Genomic DNA, 24,361 nt, shown 5'->3' with positions numbered 1-24,361 from the left:
TATGTATTTTTACTTTATATTTTGTATTAATAATTTTTATATAAATAGTTTTGGGTTGTGGAACGAATCATCTGAGTTTGCATTATTTCTTATGGGGAAATTTGCTTTGATATAAGAGTGCTTTGGATTGCAAGCACATTTCTGGAACAAATTATGCTCACAAACCGAGGTTCCACTGTATATTTTAAATTCTACTGTATTTCTCTTGGCTGAATGAAATATGGAAAAAGTTTTTTTCTTTGACCATTACTGTTTTAATTCAGTTAAAAAATTTTACATTTCATTACAGTTATGTTATGTTGGTCCAAGTGGCCAGTTTAATTAATGTACATTAAAGACTGGCATTTCGTGTTAGCACAGATAAACTTAAAATACAAAAATAAATAAATAAGATAAGGTTCATTGGCAATTTTAAATTGGCTCAGTGACTCTGGCTGTGTGCACAAGCAGGCCCTGGCCATGTCCAGGTTTAATGTCTGTTTTATATTCCCTAAATTCCCATAACCCTGAACCAGGTTAAGTGGGTTTGAGAATGTTACAATTTAAATAATGAGGTCAAATATTAAATTATGAGTATTTGGATGAAGGCTGGATTTCATTATTTCCTATCCCTAGTGCTGGGAGGTATGACCAAAATTCTATATCACGGTATTTTTCAAAATTATACCGTTTAATGGTATTCGACAGTATTTTTTTTCTCATGCATGAGTGGATGTTAACCACATTTTCCACTGAAATTACTGCAGAAGACTGGCTAAGAATAACCTATTCCACTGTCATGAGCATTGTAAAAAAAACATTTTAATGTGCACACAAGTATTAATACAGGTTTGCATGGCCCCATAAAGTCATAGTTTTCAAGGGGGTGGCACTAATGAAGAGAAGGAATCGCAATGTATGACAGTTGCAGTCAAAATATAAAACCTTTTTATTCTACAAATTTTGCAAACAACTTAAGATAAAATTTTGACAACATATTTTCAACCATCCAAAGAGGCATTTAGACTTAGTAAAGTATTCAGAGGTGCTTGTCAAAACTTGTATTGCACTGAACATGTCTTAGAAAAGGAATAAATAGTGAATATTACACTACACTTTCTGTTAATGTTAACAATCTCTGTCCACTAACACATTAAAGTGACTTTTTAAACAACTTTACCACCATTAAACTACATAATATTTAAACTAATAAATAACAACAATAAAATAAATAATACTGCAACTTCCAGTAATAATACTATTGCTTCAAGACTTCACGCCCAGGTGCATTACACAGTATTCACCAAATAAAAATAAAATAAAATAAAACAAGTGCAACTTGGTGAGACATCTTTACCAACTGAACCATCATTAAGGCAAATTGCATTAATATGGACCTTGCTTCAAGCTAAGCTATATACATAAATAATAAAACTGCAACTTGCATTTATAATGCTATTTGTGGTATAGCACTACGGAAGTGTATTAGGGCCACAGTGAAGGAAAAAAAAAAAACTATATGTCGAGAATAAAGTTGACATGACTTTATTCGACATTTTCACTTTATTGTCACAGTTTATTTTGTCATTAAAGTAGAATGTTGGAAACTGAACTTCATCCTAAAATCAATGTTTAACTTACTAGATTTTCTCAAACTCCATCATAAGTTAATGTAGCACATTAAATGCTTTGTGTTAAGCTTTCCCTGATCCAGTTGTTAATCGCTACGCGCTTCTTAAACTGACTTCCTACGCGCTAAGAGGAGGTGTAGGCAGGGATCGCCGCACAGAATACATTCACTTCATGATATTCATGCTCTCTGAAAATTTAGAATGCGAAGATAAATACTTGATATCATTTTCATGATGAAATGCATTAAAGTAGGTATTAAACATGCATGGTAGTAAGGCAGTAGTGCTGCTCTCTTGCAGTAAGGGGTCCCCAGGTGTACGTTCAGTGTAGAGAACTTTATGGCAGGTGTGACGAGGCTTCAAAAAACTGGATGTATGAATGGGTATCACATAGGTTTAACTTAAATATTGTGTAAATGTTGGGTTCGTTATCTAGTGGTCGGAGACACGAACACGGAATTCAATGGATGTTCTTCTGAGCAGGCTTTCTTTATTGCAAGCATGCTGTCTCTATCTGCGTACCAAACCCCCAGTTCCTATCCTTCCTTTTTCTTTCTCCACATAACCAATCACCACATGATAAATGTCTTTGTGAAATTTAAACTAGTTATAAACTTAGACCACGGAGTCTTCAGAACTTTAAAAAAATCTTCATTATACATGTTTAAATATGCCATCCATTCAGGATTGTGCCATCCCAGCAAGCATTGTGTGTGAGACTGGAGCAAATCCTGAACGAGGCGCCAGCTCATCGCCGGGTGAACACGAGCAACACTTACACCAGCAGGGGACAGCATAACAAAACCCCACATCCTACATGACTTTGAAAGGAAAATGAAACACGCAGAGTAAACCCACCAGAAAAACATGCAAATTCAAGGCAGGGAACACCCAGGACCACCTTGCTGCGAGGTAGCAGTGCAACCTGCACGCCACCGTGCCCCTACATGATTAAAACAGTAATCCCTTGCTATATCGCGCTTCAACTTTCGCGGCTTCACTACATCACGGATTTTATATGTAAGCATATCTAAATATATAACGTGGATTTTTCGCTGCTTCACAAGTTATGTAGACAATGGGTCTTTTTACTTCCTGTACATGCTTCCTCAGTTGGTTTGCCCAGTTGATTTCATACAAGGGACGCTATTGGCGGATAGCTGAGAAGCTAACCAAGCAGAGCACACAGTTAAGTTCCTGTGTGCTGAATGGCTCAGCGATGGAGAGCCGAATTCGATTCCGTGCCGTTAACCAGGAAGTTTCGCCGTGCTCATTCAGCATCAACGTGTTTCGCTGTGTAAAGAGTTAACTTTTGTGCTCTTTTGTGTTTATCTTTGTGCATAGTCAAGCCCTTCATTATGGCTCCAAAACGATCTGCTCCTGCTTCTGGGGCCGTGCCCAAGCGCCAATGGAAGATGTTAACGATTGCCAAAAAGGTAAAAGCTTTGGATATGTTGAAGGAAGGGAAAAGCTACACCGCAGTAGGACGCCATTACAGCATCAATGAGGCTACGATTCTTTTTATTTAAAAAGTAGGAAAGGAATATAAGATCTACGGCCGTAGTGTTCTTTTAACCAGGGTGCAAAACGAGTTTAAGTGGATGTAATAAGGCAGTATAGCCTGGATGGAATCTGCTTTAGGGATTTGGATTGAAAACTGCCGGAAGAAGAACAACGGCGATGCTACACAGTCGCCTGAAGAGGATCCTTTAGAAGAGCTGTAACACTCTCCTTTGTTGTGCAGTAAAACTAAACTCATCGTTATCGGACAAGTCATCATATTCATTGATGGTGAGTAACCATAATTATTTTTCTACTTACAGTACTTAGTACATGTATGTATGTTTAGTGTCATTGTACACACATTTACCGTATAAAATTTTTCTTGCATTGTACGTATTTATTGCTGATGGCCTGTCTATCTAAATGGCTGCAACATATGTAATATTGGAGACACTCGATATCTTTAAAATAATATTTAGGTTTTACTGTGTGTTTACATACATAATTTCAATGAATCTTATCTAATATCTAAGAGAATACAAAGGGTTTATGCTGTATAACTGTGCGGGGAATATTTATAAACAATGTGGGAGAGTTAATAAGGGCTTAAAATATCTAAAAATAACCATACAAACATATGGTTTCTACTTTGCGGATTTTCACCTATCGCGGGGGGTTCTGGAACGCAACCCCCACAATCGAGGAGGGATTACTGTACATGCTTTAATGCATTTCATCATGAAAATTATATCAAGTAGTTATCTTAGCATTCTAAATATTCAGGGATCAGGAATATCATGAAATTAATGTATTCTGTGTGGTGATCGCTGCCTGCGCCTCCTCTTAGTGCAAGAGGAAGTCAGTTTAAGAGGCACGTAGTGATTAACATGGCTCAGTGAATACTTAAGAAAAAGCATTTAATGTGCTACATAACTTATGACGAAGTTTGAGAAATTCTAGTAAATCAAATATTTATTTTAAGATGAAGTTTAGTTTACGATGTTCTACTTTAATGACAAATTACAAGAATACAGTCAGCATGTCGACTTTATTCTCATCATAAGTGTTGAGATTAAAGTGGACATGTCGAGAATAAAGTCAACATGTCATCACACTATTGCACAGTACCCAGGTACATTACACAGTATTGCAAAAAAATAAAAAGTACAACTTGGCTTGCAGTATTATCCAGTAGTATAGAAACAGTATTCACACATCGTTCTATATAAAAGCGGTCGGGATTGTCCTTCCGTCCCGTGAGTGCTACGCAGGCGTGGAGTTTCACACACACCCCGTCTATTTTGCAATGCACGATGGGATTTGTAGTTTCGTTTTTCCAGGTAAAAGGTGATTTTCTACTCCAGAGACTGTGATATCTTCTTCTTCTTTCTTACTATATAAAAGCGGTCGGGATTGTCCTTCCGTCCCGTGAGTGGAAAGCGTAGCGATATTCCGCTTATCACAGACTTACTACTTGCAGCTTGCGGTACGAAACGACATGATGTGACCACAGTTCTGGTGCTCCCATCGTTCCCTTGCTTTTGTGCGTGATGCGCTGGAAAAATAGACAAAATTATGTCTCTGGAAATAATGTTGATGGAGTACAAATGCCTCACCGCGTAGTAAATATAAGGGGGGTTCAAAAGGGCGACCTCAATATAGAAAAAAAGTTTACATTTCATCACAGAAATAACAGAAACTATGAGTATTAAAGTAATACCGCTCAAATGCAATATAACCAAATTAATGAGTTTGTATAAAATATCAAATTGATCTACATATTGAATTGCCCTAAGAAGTGGTCAACTTAAAAGGCGGGTCGGCCTAGTTTGAACATAATGGTCCACATCCGATCTTTTAAAACCAAAGTACCTCCAGACAACAGACATGGCTCCTTTTTTCGGCAAAAGTTTTTCTGTGTCATCATGTTCAACTTTATCGTCTGCTACAGCTTCAGTTTTGGAATGTTCTCTGTCCATTTTCACAGCTCAATACCACCACTAATGCATGTACTCTGTTGCATGTGTGTTTAGTGGTGAAGCAGTGAGAAAGGTCTCCCCTTAAACAGTTTCCCACTGCGCCATGTTCCGAATGTTATTAAGGCTATTTAAACTAGTATAAGAAAAAATCCATATCATAACAAAAATCGAAAACGGTTTTTGGTATGAACCGGTATACCACCCAGCGCTACCTACCCCCTATAATAATTACAAACACACACATACACTGTATATATGCTTACCCGATTAAGGTTAATTTGTGCACCACAGATCAACTGAAACGAATTCTAAACAATGCATCATACAATTCCAGCACCCCCTTTCCCTCCAGGAATATAACATGATATATATGATTATTAATAATCTTCTACATTATTATACCAAACACATATTATATTATTTATTATACTACTATGTTCACATCATAACTATTACTTACCTGAGAACATCTTACTAACAAGCTTATTCTGTCGGCGGACAGAACAAACAAGAAGTAGCCATGATGGAAACAGCTGCTGATGGCTACAAAGCAGCTCTGCAATTGTATTGCTTTTCCCAATAACATGACCATCCCCGGTTCCTGGCACTGGCCCAGCATCTAGTGAATCTGCAAGCAGCAACAGGCTCTGTGATGGAGGTGTCAGATCCAACAAGGGTAACAATACAGCTCTGAAGAGAGAGAGAGAGAAAAAAGGCAGGTCATTTTCATGTATGAAGTAGCACAATTATCTATTATTGCATTATTCACACAAAGACTACATTCAAAGCAATATAATTTGTAAAAAAAAATAAATAAATAAATAGTGTTACATATGGCAAACTGTGCTGTTCTGCTAAAGTAAGTATTAAAAACTACTTGAAAAGATTTTTACTAAATAAGTGCCTTGTTTGGACAGAGACTATTATAATATTTGTAAGGCATCATTAATTCCTACTCCTACATATGCCATCTAGAATAATGTATAACAAAAGTATGTGACACAAAATGCAACAAAGCCTTTTTTATTTACAGTAAAAGCACTCAGAACAAAACATATCAATAACAAGACTTTACTATGCCAACCACATAAAATTACACAGCTAATAAGTGCATCAAAATAAATAAAATGCAAATTATGTAGCATTGCATAATGCTTTATGGACATTAATGCTTTTAAAAGTTACCATGAAATCTGAAATAAGCAGCATGATTAATCTATAACTAAACTAAAAGTATCAGTTGTAGAAGTAAAGTTGAAACTCATGTGAAACTGCATAAAGTACTACAAAAAAGTGTTTTCTGTTGCTCCCCACTTAACAGCAGAGTAAAGTACAGTACAGTACACAAGAACCAAATAATGACACACAGTCCTTTCTCTCTCTTCTTCATCTCCACTCCTCCTTGCCAGCTTTGTCCTCCACCTCCCAACTCTGGCTCGCCGTTGTGATGCTGGCAAGGGCTTTTATAGTGGCCAACCGAGAAATGCTTCTGTTTTTCCACCCTATAATAATCGATAATCTATAATAGTCTATAAGAACTTCCAAGTTAAGGTTTAAGGTTTCTTTATTTAGTCATGTTTACACAAGAAAACATGAAATATGCCTTTTTAGTTGCATCTAATAACAGACAGAATGAGATAAAACAGACAAATAGAAACAAGACAGGTTAAGGTAAGGCAGTTAGATAATAAACAAAACAAAAAAAAAGGTTACAGGATATATATCAAAACCTTAATCATTATCTCCGACATTTATACAGCACCCACGGTACCCCATACACATATATAGATAGATGCTGCATTCACTGTGTTGCTCAGTCGACACGATACGTCAGCGCGTACGCCCTATTTCGATTGGCAAAAGTGCCATTTAAACTAATACAGGTAGACGTGGAAACCAGATTTTCTGATGAAAAAGCAATAGTTTAAAACAGAATTGTTTACATACAACAGATTTTGGCGAATCGTTTACATGCAATTATTTATATCCACTTACACACTAATAATGGCAATTATTTAATAATAATAATAATTAAATAATTCCTCCCATAAAAGTAACATTTCTCAGACTGCCTTCTTCAATCTCCAAAATATTTCTAGACTTCGTCCTGTTCTTACGCAACACAGTATTGAAGTATTGGTTAATGCCCGAGTCACCTTACGTATAGATTTCTGTAATGCTATTCAATCTGGCATCCCACAAAAACGTATCCATCGTTTACAACTTGTTCAAAATTCTACTCCCAGGGTAATAACCTGCTGTTCTAAATCCAATGAACATATAACACCTATTATCTCTCAACTTCACTGGCTCCCTGTTAAATATAGAATACAATACAAAATACTGCTCACCACAACCTCACTGATCTCCTACAGACTTACACTCCTCTCGCTCACTCAGATACTCATCTGCAGTTCGACTTTCTGTACCACACATCAAACTCTGGAATTCTCTTCCCTCTCATATTTGTCAGCTCGATTCAATAACACATTTTAAAACTGCCCTCAAAACTTAAATTTTCAAACTGGCATACTAATTGTGAATTTTGCACAGTTACTGCCAGTTATCTTTGTTTTTTTTTTTGCTAATTACTGCTTTTTGATTTATCATTCGCTTGTTTAAATTTTACTAATGTTGTTTAATTTTATTGTAAGGTGAGCTTGAGCGCTAAGATTATAAAATGGGATTTTCTAATGGCCAAATATAACCAAAACAATTGTTCAGCCTTACCTATGAAATATAATCCCCCGGGATCTGGTTTGGAGCGTACAGCGGTTTGTACAATCGCAAGCAGCACATTATTCATTACGTCTCTCCACAGCAGTGCCAATCGCAATATGGCAGCAACGTTGATGGACGCTGCTGCTGGTCATGCGGTGTCTAGTAATTCTATGTCTATGCGATACCCAACATGGCTCAGATAAAGAACTTTAAGTCCCATAGTGTCCTGTGGGAATCCAGGGGAGCTGCCATCTAGGGTTCTGGGGGAAGCAGTGCCTTAAAGAGGCTGTCTTCCCCCATCCGTCCACTTCTTGGGCGTCTTGGCCAAACTGGGCTGCCGGCCATCTCTTACAACCCTTTACTAGGGACATAGGCCTCTATGGACCTCTACCAGATGGTGAAAATTACAAATTTCTATTATAATCGAGAATATTTACATTTTAAACAATTAAATTGAAGTTTATTTCAAACTTTTACAAAATTATTTGTCATTTTGAGTATCACACAAAAACAACTGCATTTATTTCTACAAAACTTTTGAGAATTATTTCTGATATAGTCTAACTTATAATAATGGCTAGTAATATGTCTATTTGTATTTTCACCCCCCTTTAGACTCTAGTTTCTTTGTTTTATAACCTACTAGCAAAATACTGCTTTTAAATTTTTATTAAGAAGAAAAGTAAGCCTTTTTAAACTGAGGGAAAATATACTAATAATTATTTATTAAGGATCTCTTTGTATACCAAGTTGTCAGTTCAGCACTCCGGTTGTAATATGACCAAGCTGTTCGAGCTTACTCTTGAGCATGCAACGTATAGTTGGCCATGTGAAAAGCAATGTTGCCTCAAATCAATGGCATCCTTTTGTGGAGTCTGTCCCTGAGACTTATTAATTGTCACCACGAAGCAGAACCTTACTGGAAATTGGAGGCATTTGAATTGAAATAGGAGATCAGAAGGTATAACGGGATGCGAGTAATAAAAACTCTCTCCCCTGAGCAACTGCCAGTAAATGAAGCGAAATGAAGTGAATGAAATGATGTGAATGAGAGTGGAGATGAGGACGTGACTCCCCCACCCGCCTTAACTCTCAATCCCTCCACAAACAGAGTCTCTCGGATCTCAACTCTCCTTTATATAAATCAGTAAAGGAGAGAGGGCTAAACACTAAGGTAAAAGAACGGCAAGACCGCGTCATCTGTGGAGCTCAGCGGAGCTCAGCTCGGAGCGAAATGAAGTGAATGGGAGGGGAAATGATGACGTGACTCCCCTACCCGCCTTAACTCTCCATCCCTCCACAGTCTCTCGGATCCCAACTCTCCTTTATATAAATCAAAAGTTCAGATAAAGGACTGGGGAACGTGTGGGGATTGTGTGTGTCTGGGTGTCTAATTTATATGTGTATATAGTTGTAATATAGGTTAAGTGCATGTGAATATATTTGCGCCATTTATAAATAAGATATTCTTTCCGTTTCTTTACCTTGCTTTCTTTCTTTCCTGCTTTCTCGTCGGCAGCTTCTCTATGAAGTTGTGGATTTGCCTGCGAGTATTTTAGTGACAGCGTGTCTATTAACTTGTGGATTTTTCTTTGAGTATTTAGCAACAGCGTGATGAACTGGTTTCAGTCTAGCTGCATCAGAAAATGTACCACGACGTTTGGGCAGTCAATTACGTGGGAGGCGTGGGAATGGGGGACGCAATATAGGCAGGCAGCCAGCTACGTGGGAGGCGTGGTGATGGGGGACGCAACTCCGCCTCACACGGCAACCGAGCTGCAGGCTATGGCCGTATATATGTACATAAGTAGGATTCAGTTATGACCGTTAAGTGTAGAATTTCGAAATGAAACCTGTTTAACTTTTGTAAGTAACCTGTAAGGAATGAGCCTGCCAAATTTCAGCCTTCTACCTACACAGGAAGTTGGAGAATTAGTGATGAGTTAGTCAGTCAGTGAGGGCTTTGCCTTTTATTAGTATAGATGACAGTCTTAAAACCTGTCAATTTTACATGTAGTTACAGTTCATTCAACCAGCCACCTGCAGTCACAGCTACTGTATTTCTCAAATTATTGCTAAAATTGGGTATTGCATTAGGCATAAACCAATAATAGCTAATAAAACGGTTTAAAAAAGAAATGAACAAATGTGTGTGTGCAACAGGAATGCAGAGGTGGGATAACTGTAGTTCAGAAAGTAGTCTTGCAGTAACTCTACTACTGTCAGACCATGTTTTGTAAATATTTGAGGAAAATATAAAAACATTTTTTTAAAAAACAAAATGGAAAAAAATTAGAATGCATTTGAAGATACTAGATCTAAAACAATTGATCGCTTCTATTCTGTGAGCCAATGCAAAGGTTAAAAGCTGTAGTATTTTTGGTATTTGAATGCCACGTCTACTATATAATAAAACACTAAAGTCTGTGTGTCCGGTCACTCTGAGCAATTTGATTGGTCAGTTTGGCTCTGGTGACGCAATAGAGGAAGTGGAAGAGTGAGACACACAAGGTGGAGAAACAGCATGTGAAGCATGCAGAGAGTCACCTTAAAAAAACAGCATGTATAAGTAGACGGGATGTGAGAAAGGCATCTCAAAAGAAATGACAGAGTCTGAGAAGCACACTTTACAGGAACATGAGAGAGGGAGCATTGGTGAAGAAACATTTACACACATGGAAATAACTGAGGAAAGTAGCTGAAAGTGCACATAAGACAAGAGATACCATAATTTTTAAATATTTGCTATTATTGGTCTTCAAAAGGTAGTGTGGCTACTTTACAATAAAACATTAAATTATGGCAGCACATTTTTAAATGCATGGTTTTTGTTTGAACCAAACATGTTAAGATTTCACCATAATGTTTGTAACTGGGTTTAGGGTTCTCATACATTACTGTTAAAGAAAAAAAATTAAAGGTTATTTCAATGCTGAAGAAGAAAGAAGGCAAGAGAAACAATATTTCAGTGATACACCTGATTAAAGTTATATAGTTCAAATATTGTCTCTTGCATTTTTTCCTCTTCATTGTGGAAATAACCTTTTCATCTTTTTACTTACTAACTTTTTGTTATTTTGCTTCACCTAAAAGAGAAATACAACATATATAGCAAAAAAAAGTACTCATATTTTTTTCCACAGTTCAGTATTTTTCACTTAAGGAAATCCATTTAAACGCTTGATTTTGTGGCTTGTAGCTTCTGATTGCCCACACCCATTTGGGAAAATTACGCTTGACACTAAACTACCTAACCCTCCCCACTCATGCAAATTAAGTTCCAACTGACCAATTACGGAACTGATGCTTACAGATGTTTACAGCTTGGGACTAAGTTTAGAGGGTATGTGGGGGTCAATTTGTTGGCTTCAACTGGACCGATTAATGTTGGGCTAGATTTTAAAGGACTGGGTGGGATTTGGCTGCAATTGAACAGTAAAGTGCCTGTCAAATCTGAAAACCTGGTGCCTCAAACTTCATTTGCCTCTCCGTGATTGAGTTGTACATTACAAATGTGATGTATTCTATGTGCTCAAATATTTCCATATTATTACTGAACCAGTAGGATAACTATTATTAATGTTCTATGAATTGTCCTTTGCTGCAAAATGACTTCTGTTTTTCTAAATTTTACGCTGTACTTAAATTATACAGTAAAGTAATATGAATGCAATATGAATAATAGTAAAAAACAAATATCTTTCTGCTGTGAGGAGGTCATATCTGCTTTTTATTAATTTTACACATGTAAGATATATTTTATCATTCTTCTGGATGGAGGCAGCCACAACAGTGTGTAATTAATAAATGGTGTTTCTTTATCATATATTAGATTTTGGTTAAAGGACAACTTCACTGATAAATGAAAAGTATTTTATAAAATGTATTAAAGTTATTAAACACCAAGTGGCACTGTGTGAAGAGCAATTCCACTCAGTTAAATGAGTGAATTAAAGACAAAATTACATTCAGCTTATTAAACACAGCCAGTCTTCATTACTGCTAGCCCACATCAATTTTTTTTTTTTTTTTTAAAAACTTTACCATGAAAGGCAAGTTGCCGCTACTCTGCCATCTCTTGATGCCTGATCAGTTTTTGCCGTGGGTGTCAAAAATAAGGGGGACAAAATGTGGCAGACAGTGGTGACAGATTACCAGTTTTGCTGCCATCATAAACACAGTCTCTAAAATCTGTAGGGACAGAATTAAAAATATATAAATAACAAAGAAAACTCTGAATGTGTATGTTTAGAAATAATACCAGTAATAGGCATTTATATAAATGTCATACAGAAACTATTTAAACCATAGCTTATAATTGTAGTTTGTTTTTAATTTAATTGTAATTTGCTTATAACATTTTAGTACTCAGGGTTCAAGTCAAAGTTAAGTTCAGTCTGTTCAATGACTACATGAAATCTGGAGTTACCTTATATAACTGCTGTTAATATGAAAATACATCAAAATCAAGAAAACCATTGTTTAAATGTCAGATGAAATTGTAACAACACAAATGGTGCAAAACCTGGCTGACAAGATATAAATTAAAGGTAAATGTGAAACTATGCAAGGATGCTATACACATAAAATGCTGCAATCACATTATTAAATATTGTGGTAATGTTTGTAATTAACACGAGAAACAGAAGCTCTGAAGGAAGAGACAATTGTACACGTCACAACAAATAAATGCTCCTAATGGACTTTTCACTAATTACATATTTCATAATGGAGAGCACAGTAAATATAAAACATAAATGTTGCAAATCCCAGAGCAGATACTAAATTACTAAATACTAATAAAAGGTAACAAAACTTAAAAAATGCCTCAAATATAAACAGCACATTGTAAGTTCACCAAAGTGGTTACATTTTAAAATGCACAAAACAGCATTCTACAAATAAAGGCACTGAAAATACTGTGCAAATTCCTAAACTTCCACTACCACAAAATGTCAGAGGTTTGGTTTGGTGGAGTCAGTAACACACTTCTATTACAAGATATGATACAGTTCCACACAAAATCCTAACGACAAAGAAAAACTATGATAGGTTTGATAGATGACTCCACAAATGCACACTGTCAGAACTCCTTTCGTTGTAAAACGTTTAGTCATATTAAGTATCACAAAGCCATTAATAAGTCAAAATAAGTCTAGGTTTAAACACCCTGCATATAAGGTATAAGATGTAATCCGGTTAGTACATCTAGCTTCTAGGACTGCCATTCACACTTAAGTCAGTAATAGAATTTTATGTGAAAGACAAACCAGTCAGAGGTGACTGGACATATTTGTTTTTTACCATAAAGTATTACAAGGCTTTCTCTTTTACAAACAGATACCTTTGTTGATTAATTGTGGAATCTTGTTTTTTTTTATTTTGTTTTTTTTTTTTGTAAGGGATAGGCAAGGAAGCATTACAGGTACACAACTGTCACAAGATGCAAAGAAATACGGCTCACATTACAACTGAGAAAGCATACTGTATTTTTATAATCATTGTATTCACTCCTCCTCAGTTCTGTATCAGAAAAGGGCAAATAATAAATAATCAACTCTTTTTTGAATATTACATGTTCCATGTGTAAAAATGGAAATGCTAGCATAAACAATGACATTTTACATAGAATGTCATTTTAATTAATATTTGTGGATACAACTACAGTATTCAAATTGTTTTCTTATGGTACTATTTCATATTAGCAGGAGAGGTGAACAAAAAAAAAAGTGACATGTCTCTGAAATTTTGGTAGAGCATTCTTAAATCTGCTGTGTGAATCAGATATTGTGTAATACTGTGTGAAAATGTGTATGCTGCTCTCAAAAACAACTGGTTTTTCACTCCTGTTTAATTGTTATTAACTAGAGGTGCCACAGCCTACCTATGCCAGCAGCATTCACCACAAGGCAAGAAACAGCCTTAGACAGGATGCCAGTCCACCACAGAGTGCATACAAACACACACAAAGGTATCTAACTGTAGCCACTTTTATATCTTTGGTGATTTTAGATGAAAGCTGGAATATGACATGTGCTATACAGAGACAACAACTGTGCACTGGATATGTAGCCAGAATGTTGGATACCTAAGGCAGCAGAGGTAACCAGTGTGCTACTGATAAAATATATACTACCAGTCAAATGTTTTAGAACTCCTCATTCAGAGAACAACTAATGAACAACAGATGTTTGCAGCAATTAAAGTAAATTAAGCCTTGCAAGTTGAAACAAACAATTTGCATAAGTGTCCCAACTTCTGTTCATTACTTAAATACCCTCTGCGTCTCAAAAGCAGAGTTGGAACAGACTCTGTTACTACACTCTTTGAAGTACTACTTGAACAGTATTACTCTGTCGAAAGATGTAAATTCCAGTGATAATGGCAAGAAAATGGTAATTAAATTAAATGGGCCTTTCATTTATAGAAACTGGAAAAAAAAAAAAAAGAGAGAGAGAGAGTGTCAGTGCATATGGTGTCCTACACAATCCAAAGGAATTTGAAGAGATCTGACAGACTCAAAGTCACAACCCAATTAGAAGTTTCTGAGGGTCACCAGCTTGCATGATAGGCGCCTCATTAACAGTGGTCAAAAACATAAGCCTCAGTTTCTAATGTGAAGAGGAGACTTTGTGCTGCAAGTTTGACAGAATGAGTGGCAGTAAGAAAGCCATTCCTTACAGGACAAAATAGGGCTTTGAAATACTAGTTGTGGACTACTTCAGACTGGAAGAAATTGTTATGGACCAATGAGTCAAAATTTGAAATCTTTGGTTCATCCCACAGGATGTTTATATGCTGTCAAGTTGGTGAAAGGATGGTTCCTCAGTGTGTGACACCAAATGTCAGACATGGAGGAAGAAGTGTGATGGTCTGTGGTTCTTTTGCTGGAGGCAGAGTTGGTGACTTGCACAGAGTGCCTGGTATTGTGAATCGAAAGGGTTACCACAGTTTGGCTGTTATATGAACAAAAGGTTTGATGAATCAAAAGTTTGAATAAAATCTTGTACACTTCATGACTACTCGATTTTTTTTATTTGCCATTGTTTATTTGTACTATGCCTTGATTTCATGAAACATTAAGACATTAAACTGCATGCATTTCCATAAAAGCTGAAAAACCTGATGTGTTCTAAAACATTTTACTAGAATTGTATATACATACAAATACACTCAATATTTATTCCTTATGATGAATAAACTGACATACTTCATGAGTAAAAAGGTTCCTGTCACGTAGATGACTTAACACAACAATGCTGCCAAAGCTAAGGCAAACTCCCAAGAAATGTCTACTGGCTGATGAACTGGACACATCTACACTTTGTAAAATACTATCTTTTAATCCACTTGAGATAAAACCTAAATATTGCAAAAACATTTTACCTGATGGCAATATTCATACTGTGTACTTCTTTTATTTTGTAAGAAGAGTTAGAAGTAGCAAATAAATCTCAATGTTAACTCTTGTTTCATTTTATGTAATGCAAAAAACTGCAAACATTTCTTTCATCTATGTTTAACTGCATGGAATGGATTCCTGGCATTCCTAATAATAAATGCCAAACGTCTATACCACTGTTAAAAAGGCAACGCCCTGTAAAATAACTTCAGTTTACAGTATCTTAAACCAAACGTGATGCAAATACTCCTCTCCAATTTCTGCACTCTAGTATGATGGCAAACACTTGACAATTTACATAAATATGTATATTAGATATTGAATGTAAGTGGTATAAAGAATAACAGGCTACTGTATGCTTAATCTTGCTGAGGCAGACATATAATATATATTTCAAGAAGCATCCATAAATGAATGTTGCTTAAAAATGGGTGAGAACAATTAGATACTTCACTTTAATGTCACAATTCTAAATCAATTCAATCCATGAAGGTTTTGAATTGCAGACAGCAATGCTGCTCTCGTTAACCTGATCCAACAGAGGGCAAACTTCTGATTATGATGAACTGTCTATAGTGTCACACATGTGCGATTACAAGGCAGGTAAAACGACCAAGTGAAGGTAACTGCACACAAGGCCAGATGGTGCTGGGGCACAATAATCTTTCCTCTGTTATCTCTGCAGATCAAAAACGGGGAAATATGCCTGCTTCCAGGTTTGGCCCTGAAAACATTACTTCCAGTTCCGGCCCAGAAGACGTCACTTCTTGGCGGTTAACTTAAAACTCTCCACACTTCCTGTTTCTAGTCAGTCGAACCTATACATATCTTTGCAACTTTATTTATAGTCTTTTGCAGCCAGGGCTCAAGTATACGGATGGATGTCCCAAACCTTTTTCTGTGTGTTGAGGCTAATTATTTCACAATAGTCAAATCTCTCCTTTTAAAAAAAAAAACAAAAAACAAACAAAATATTAAACATATAAATGGTTGCTGTGTGTGTGTAAAACAAATTGCATTTCTTAAAAATAATAATCTATTGCAACCTATTTTTCTAACATCAGATCATACATTGACACTCGAAGGGACTAGTGGTAAAAGTGAACAATACATTTTCAAGTGCTGTGTGTGCTCTCTGCTACTTAGTTATGGCAATAGTGTAGGAGTCAAAGTAAGGTTGAAAGAATTACAGGATATGCATTTGAAGTAAACAATGCATCACAACTCACAACCCATCAAAAAGAAAAGACCTGCCGTCAAGAGCCACATGTCATGCAGATTTTAGTACTCAAAACATCTGAATCAGTATATATGTTTAATACCACCAGTAGAACCAAAAATATAGCTGCATAACATCCAACTTCTGACTGCATGTCTAAACAAATAACTAAGTTAAACTTACTGTCTACTTGGAAATGCAAACATGTTATGCCAGAATATAGTCGCAGCACTTTGAGATATACTATACACATAAACCACAATGTTTATCTACAATGTATTTGCTGTTGTTATGCCATATACAGATGTAATAATCAAAATGACAGAAAGCTATTGTAGTAGACAGAAGCACTTCTCAAATGCACGGAGCAAAGCAACTGCAGTGGTGTACCTGTCTCTTCTGTTGCAGCGCTCGTCACAATCTACAAATTAATCATTAAGCATCTGTTACCTTATCCTACTGAGCTCCTGTAGTTATAACAGCAGTTTCAGTTTTTTATTTTCTCTCTGTTGGCGCATCTATATGCACCTCAATAACCGGGTTGTTCACTGTAACCCGGTTACTAAAATACCATGTAAACCCTTATTCCAATTAGAGAAATCAAGTTATATGCCAGCCGAGAAACCTGGTTAAAAAAGGTAGACTTCTCCATGAATGACCCAATTACATGTCTATATAAACCCTTAACCGGGTTACTGTTAATGATTTTGTAGTCTGCATATGTCCGTTGCACTCAATTATCCTGCACATGCTTTCAGCAGCCACAGGTAAAAGCGTCCACTAAATTTTTGGGCAATCACATAATTTCAGCAGAACATGGAATAATCTGTCTCAATATTTCATAAATTTCTAAATTTATGTTGATAAGCTAAACATACATTGCTAAACTAAGTAACAAAATCTCCAGAGCTGGACTGTAACATGTTAAAAGTTAACATGTGTAGTCAAGATTACTTTTTAAAGGTATCAAGTAACCTAACGCGATACTTACTGAAGTAAAAATACCTGCATTATTAAATTTCCAAAAGCACAGGGCAAGAGACACACAAATTAGGTCCTTTAGGGCTCAATCTCACAGGCCAGTAGAAAAGAGTGTGCTCTGTGCCATCCAGTAACAGAAACCTACAAAATACAATGGTCGATGACATTTGACTCTTTTTTTCGCACAATTAAATGATTTTGGAGTGTTATGACTAAGGAAAACTCCAGAAGACTACTTACACATATCAACCCAGATTTTTATGGAACCAGGATTCTTCCTTAAATCGGGTTATTTACCTTAACCTGGTTATTTGTGTGCTTGCAGTTTCTTTTCCTGGAGTAATGGGTGAGTGTTTTAGAAAGAAGCCCTGTGGGTGTTGCCTTTGCAGAGGAGGATTTCTCTGCTATTCATTATAAATATTTTAGCAAATTGTCCCCAGATGTGTATTCTCATTTGAGAATCATATCTGACCCCCCACCTCCAACCCCAGACTACTGCATCCCCAAAACACAAAAATAAATATATAATGAATAAATAAATTCACCTTAGCATCCAAGCAGAGTCACAGGCCTAATTATATAAATTATGCTTTCAACTAATGGAAGCTACAACTTCTGAAACTTTCTATGGACAGACAATTCAGCAATGCAATTTCAGCACCCAGGATGGACCAATTAAATCCACTGGTGACCCTACTGACTATATCTTTCACATACACATGCTGTTCCTAATTTTTCTCTCCATGCATAAAGCATACATTTAAAATCACAACACATTACTGTACCTATCTTTTCACCTTTATATCCATGCCTCCATTCATCTTTGAACCCATTTGATACAGTTTCAGGGAAACAGTCACAAGAGTTTATTCTGGCAGAAATAAACACAAGAACCAATTCTGGCATCACTCCATTGCTCAAGTACACTCACTCATACAGGGACAGTTTATAGATACCAATCAACCTAATAAGCATGGTGAAAAAAAAATGAAAACCAAAAAAGATCAGGTAAGAATGTAGAAATTCCACATAGGCATTAATTAGGCCAGTATTCAAACAGAGAACTCTGGACCTGTGAGGCAGCATGGCTAATGGTCTACATCACTATGCCACCTTCAATTGATTAAAACTTTATTGCAACATCATTGGCAGTGCAAAGTATGCTGCTATCAGATATTAAAATCTATGTTTTCCAACATATCTATCAATACATTTTGTCAACCCCATTCTTGTCATGAACAAACTAAAAAGGCATTAGTATTTGCAGAATGGAACTGTACATAATCATTATGACATATAAAATAATGGATTATTTTTTCCCCAATAAAAATTTATTATTTTAGAACAGGGTACTTCGGTCCTTGAGGTTAGCAGTGGTTTCAGGTTTTTGTTTTAACCCTTTTTTTATTAGAACCCATTAACTTACTACTAAAGCAATATGCTTTTATGGCTAAGTTTTAGTTAACTCATTTGTTGCAATTCGAAACCCTTAAATATATTTTTATAATTTTAAACAGCTGCATTAAGGTTTTAATTGTTACCTGTTTTCTTAACCACGCATTAGTTAATAATAAGGTGCAAATGACAAAGGAACCATCAACTCTCCAGCTAACATACTTCTATTTAAACCGGTGTATATGCACCATGAAGTATCTGTGTTAATATTTCAAAATAAATGAGAAAGTAAGGCTAATATTTTGCCACTCCACTATATCATAGAGGAAAACATAAATACGGAAAAATAAAGAAGACATCTCTGTTTTCAGCACTGCTGTCAAACTATCTTGCCAAAAACCGGAGGTCAGCATCTGAAGGAGGAGGAAGAGTTTGGGAGCACCACACGCCGAACCACCTGAATTGGGACCCAGGTACAGCGGGTGACACCTCAGCACCACACTAGAAAAGAATTGTTTGAAAATGTGTGGTTTACTGCACCTGTCATAAATGAAAAGTGCAATTTCTTTAAAAAGAAGGCAGTAACAGTAGAGCTTGGAAAAATGTGGGGAAAAAAGCATACAGGCAAAATATGGATAAATATATTTTGCCAGAAAGAAGCATCATGAGCAGAAACATCCTAAGAAGACTACTTGTTAATTTGCTACATCAGGCTCGATGGTGATCATGAAAACATAGTACTTGAATACACAGTTCTTTAAAATACATGTGCGGCATCAACACCTATTGCAGTAGGCTTCACGAACCATGTTACAAAAAACCTTTTTCCAAAGCTTTGCACATCCCTCTAAAGTGTATGACCTGTGCCACACCCCTTTTACCAAGTAATTTAATATATCATGTTTGTAACAGATACTAAACTAATGGTTGGTTAACAATTTGATATGACTTTCAGCATCCATTGATCATTTACAGTGTGATCTTTGCTGTGCACTATGTAGAGTCCTGCTTAGTTTTTACTGGATTTTGCATCTGCATACTGTATATTAAGTGTGTTTATAAACAATTTTAACTGCTGCTTTTCGTTCAGAACCTTGTGCACTTCCATCACTATTAGAGGATTCATGTTTAGCAAACAAAAACCCACTTCAGTCTGAATCATGTGAAATCATTTCATCTTACAGCTTTTTTATATATCTGCCATTTTCCTAAACTACATCAGTAATTGACTGCTAGGAAACACCTGACTGATAAGATTAGCTTGGCGAATAGTGTGCATGCCTTCCCCTCAGTTCTCCTTCACTGTAAATGTCATTATTTCGTAATCACATGCTGCTTTTTCACCTTCCTCTCTTCAGGTTGCAGGTCCTGCCCTAAACTTGTTTATGCAAGAGAGAGGTATTTATGATTGAGGACTAGAGAATTTGAGTTTTCCTGACTGACACTGTTAGCAAACTACATATATACAAAGCTAAACCTTAATAATCAATAAAGTGAAGATCACAATGTATAATAAAACATTAATATTTTGTTTAGTGTACTACTTACAATCTAATTTTAAAATGGGATATCAAGACATAAATATGAAGTCTACAGGTTCATGATATATCTGTAAGAATTCATTTGGAACAAAAGAATAAAAAAAAAAAAAAAATCACAAATTTAAATTTAAGACTGTTATACTCCAGGCATTAAATTAATTAAAGTGAAAGGATTAAAACACTTGACTTTTAATATTACTCAAAAATGCATAATGCACAAAAACCACTTTGCTGTTAAAAAATAGGGAAGCTTTATGACATATACAAAAAAAAAAACCAGCAAAGATAATCGTGTAACAGTGGCTATATAAATATTAAGGTGGAATTTTGGAAAATAAAAAGAAGACATCTTAATGGCACACCTCATGTGTGTGGGAGTATATTGAATTCAGAAAGATGTACGTCAAAAGAAAGTACTGTGTAAGAAATGTTGAAAACTGGTATCGATTTTGGGAGATAGCACATAACACAACAAACTAGAGATGCTCCGATCAGGTTATTTTAGAGCAACACAAATCACTGATATTATGTTACTGGATCAGCCAAATCAGATTTTGTTTTCATCTCTTTAAAAAAAAAATGCATACTAAGCTCCTGCATAACCAGACACCAAGAAGCTTTATGTTCCATACTAAAGTTTTAACTTTGGTATTTTTATAATTAAACCATTAATCGGAGGTGTTACTAACAAAACCAAATTCTGAAGGCAGTATTCAATGACCAAACTAAAATAAATTCCATTAAAATATATAGTTTATCTGATAAAATATGTAGAGAAGACATCTATTCATAATACATATGACATTAAAGAAAAAATGCTTCTCATAATTGCAAGCTGTCATGCAATTTAATTTTTAATTAAATTAAAATTAAAGCTTTATTTAAAAAAAGCAGTTCTCACCAAATATATATATATAAATTGTAAAAAAGTAAATGTTCACTTAAATTGATTATACAAAATAATTTTTAGTAAATAACTTTTTTTAAAAAGTTCAGACATGTAAACTTGTATATTTTCATGCATTTATAACATTTATTGCTTTATATTTCACATATAGTGTATCTATATTTTTAAAATAATGAAATTGAAATCATATAAAATGGTAAATAATTTGTGTCATATTTCTTTCAAGAAGCCTTTCATTAATTTGTTTTAAAAATCCTTGCAGCACACCTGTGAACCTGGTAGGCTGAGGCACACCGGTTGAAAATTGGTGCCCTAGCAAGTGGGACATTCTAACACAAAGTGTCCCCCATTTTGCCACAGCACTTGCAGCAACCTTATGGAAAAATGAGGCCTATCATATTATTCAAATGTAGGCCATCTGTAGAAGCAAAGTGAAAGGAGAAAATTTTAGCAAACTTCAAAGAAAACACAAAAAAAAAGCACAGAAAGTGCTTGTCAGGCATCATGGCAGTGAGCATAGTCAATTTTGCGCAACTGAACCAGTAAGAAAGGTATTTAATACATGTAAAAAACACACCAAAAGCAGTTTTTCTCAACTGTTGTAGCTTTGGAACCCAGTCTGAAACAAGGAAAAATATCACACAACAATGTCAATTGCTTTCTGGACCGGGGAAGTGTGTCACATGTTATAGTAAATCTTAGTTAAATTGATTACACTACTATTTTATTATTATTATCATCAGTGCATAGCTTGTGTTTCTGAAAAAGACAACACTGCTGCCCACATGCATATCATCATTAAGTTCTCAATACCAATCAACATTAAGCACTTTTTGAAGTTAAAGGAGCAAAGAAGAAAAAAAAAAGAAAAATAATTGATAGAGCCAAGCCACATCTGAACAGAACGAAGAAAGGGTTTTCTTTTTGATATATCTGGTGCAGATGATGTTTTCAAAGTGTGATATGAATAGAACAGGTTTCAAGTTTAGTGTTTCAACTGCCACTGAAATTGATGGACGGGCTGCCAAGCAATCTTGATCCCTCAATCACTGAATATGGGGTTTAAATGGATTGCAGCATCTAACCTTGAAGAGAATTAAACCGATTTATTATATCACTGTGAATTTGCAAAAGGGGCACATGGAAACCGACGAATAGTGCTCCGTTCATATTTTCAGCATTTTATGCCAAATGGCTCTCAAAGTGACCCAAACCTTGCACTACTCATACAGTGTATTATGCAACTTTGAATTGCTGTGAAAGTCAGGAAACAATCACCCTAGATGGAAATACACTGTGATTCACTTAAGGGGACATCACAAAACAACTAAAGGAGAAGCTCTGTTCACCACCAAGGAGAGTAAAATGTTCAGATAAGTAAATTACAATGTACAAGTACATACTTATCTCCACGAATTGCAAAGGTCCAATTAAATGAGTCTTCAAATTGTCTCATGAAACATTTTTTTAGCCTGTGCTTCTCTAAGCATTACAGAAGTGCTCCTGTATGCAAACCATTATTGGACTTGAAGTAAACATGTAGTTCTGGTCCCAGAAGATGGCACGTAGTAAAAGAGGAGTCATTTAGGAGAGAGAAGACAGAAGTATTAGCTTTCACATTAAAGAAAGCTGAGCAGCAACTTGAGACCAGAAATCTGAAGATAAGTCCTGTGCATGGAGAGGACAGGCCGGGAAATATGTTGTCTAAGTCTACTTAGAGTGAAAGAAAAGGGGCCTGTACTCTCTAGGGCCACACATCTTGGACTCAGACCAAAAGAAAAGCTCCATTCAAGAGTTCATACCTTCTTATTTTGTTCTCTCCATGAACAATTGTGGTCATCCAGCATATGACAGCTCACATTTGGATTAGAAGAGTAACAAATAGGCTTAAAAAAAAAACAGTGATGCCCATATTGACAAAAAGAATCTGCCCTGGCTGCTTTGTAGACAATAGGCTTGTTAGCTTATGAGCCAAAATAGGCTGGTAATTGGTAAATATCCTAGGAACATTTAATTTCATTAGAATTGTGGATTGTTATTAGAGCAAGTTTTTATCTGGTTTTAGCTTTTTTTGTTAATGGCAAATCAACAGCATATGCTACATGCATATGTATCGTGGATAAATGTTTTGCATGCATGTTTTATCAGTTAAAGAAAAATGTATTTAAAGAATTTTAATAAATTTAATATGATCGTCACTGAGCAGAACCTTATGTTAGTTGAAAAAGTACCAAGAACAACACTTTATCATGAAACATAACGCTTATACATGGCTAAATTATGGAAAAACGTAGTGTAAAAAATGTAAAGACAATCAGTAATTGAATCAGAATCAGCTACTCTTGGTTATGCCCAGGTCTCTTTGGAAGCAGGTATAATGTTTGTTGGTGAATTGTAATGATGTGGAACTGGAGATTGGTATAGTCCTAAAAAAAAAAAAAGAACACATTGGCAGATATATAGCATTTTTTTTATTATTCACCCAGCTGCCTGACCATTCAAAGAACTCTAAATGTTATTTCTGAAGAAAGCATTTCAAGTATTCCTGATATTTAAATCAGAAAAATCACAAACTTCATTACTTCACATAATGATTAAAACTTTTTCTGAAATTCAGATAATTCACATGATCCTTTTAACTCATAGAGGATGCAGATTTTTTTTCCTTCCTTTTCATGAAATGGAATAATTTTATAATGCACAATAGGCATAATCATAATATTTAAATGTGAATAACTCATTATGAAATTAAAACTATAAACATTAACCATAATTTAAAGCATCTGAATTAATTCAAAAATGACATATTAAACACATGCATGACATGACCTTAGATAACGGCACTATTGCATCAATACTATTGGTCAGGACACTCGAATAGTGCTTTAACTACTTTACTGGGCCTACTGAAAATGCTAGTCTTGGTTATGCCCAAGTCTCTTGGGAAGCAGGCATAATGTTATGATTGTTGGTAAAACAAGTTCTTTACAACCTTCCTTCTACAGTGCTCTGTACGGTGCTTGGTAAACCTCTTTTCGAAATCTACAGTAGGCTGTCTGCTCAGGCAGTATAACCTCACATTCACTTCCTTATGTGGCCAATA

The 24,361-nt window shown here is 35.6% G+C and overlaps 1 protein-coding gene across 1 annotated transcript in view; it reads right to left on the bottom strand.

Annotated features, from left to right (window-relative positions):
• ankrd50l (ankyrin repeat domain 50-like) overlaps window positions 1-24,361 on the bottom strand; it is an 84,582-nt gene that overhangs the window by 30,187 nt on the left and 30,034 nt on the right. The window contains exon 3 of the mRNA XM_039744019.1: window positions 5,553-5,782. Within this exon, the coding sequence (XP_039599953.1) occupies window positions 5,553-5,782 (230 nt within the window). The remainder of the gene's footprint in view (window positions 1-5,552; window positions 5,783-24,361) is intronic.

The sequence above is a fragment of the Polypterus senegalus genome, chromosome 2 (genome assembly GCF_016835505.1).
Source record: "Polypterus senegalus isolate Bchr_013 chromosome 2, ASM1683550v1, whole genome shotgun sequence".
NCBI classification, from domain to species: domain Eukaryota; kingdom Metazoa; phylum Chordata; class Cladistia; order Polypteriformes; family Polypteridae; genus Polypterus; species Polypterus senegalus.
The sequence above is the reverse complement of the archived record's forward strand: the minus strand, read 5'-3'. Positions and strand labels throughout refer to the sequence as shown.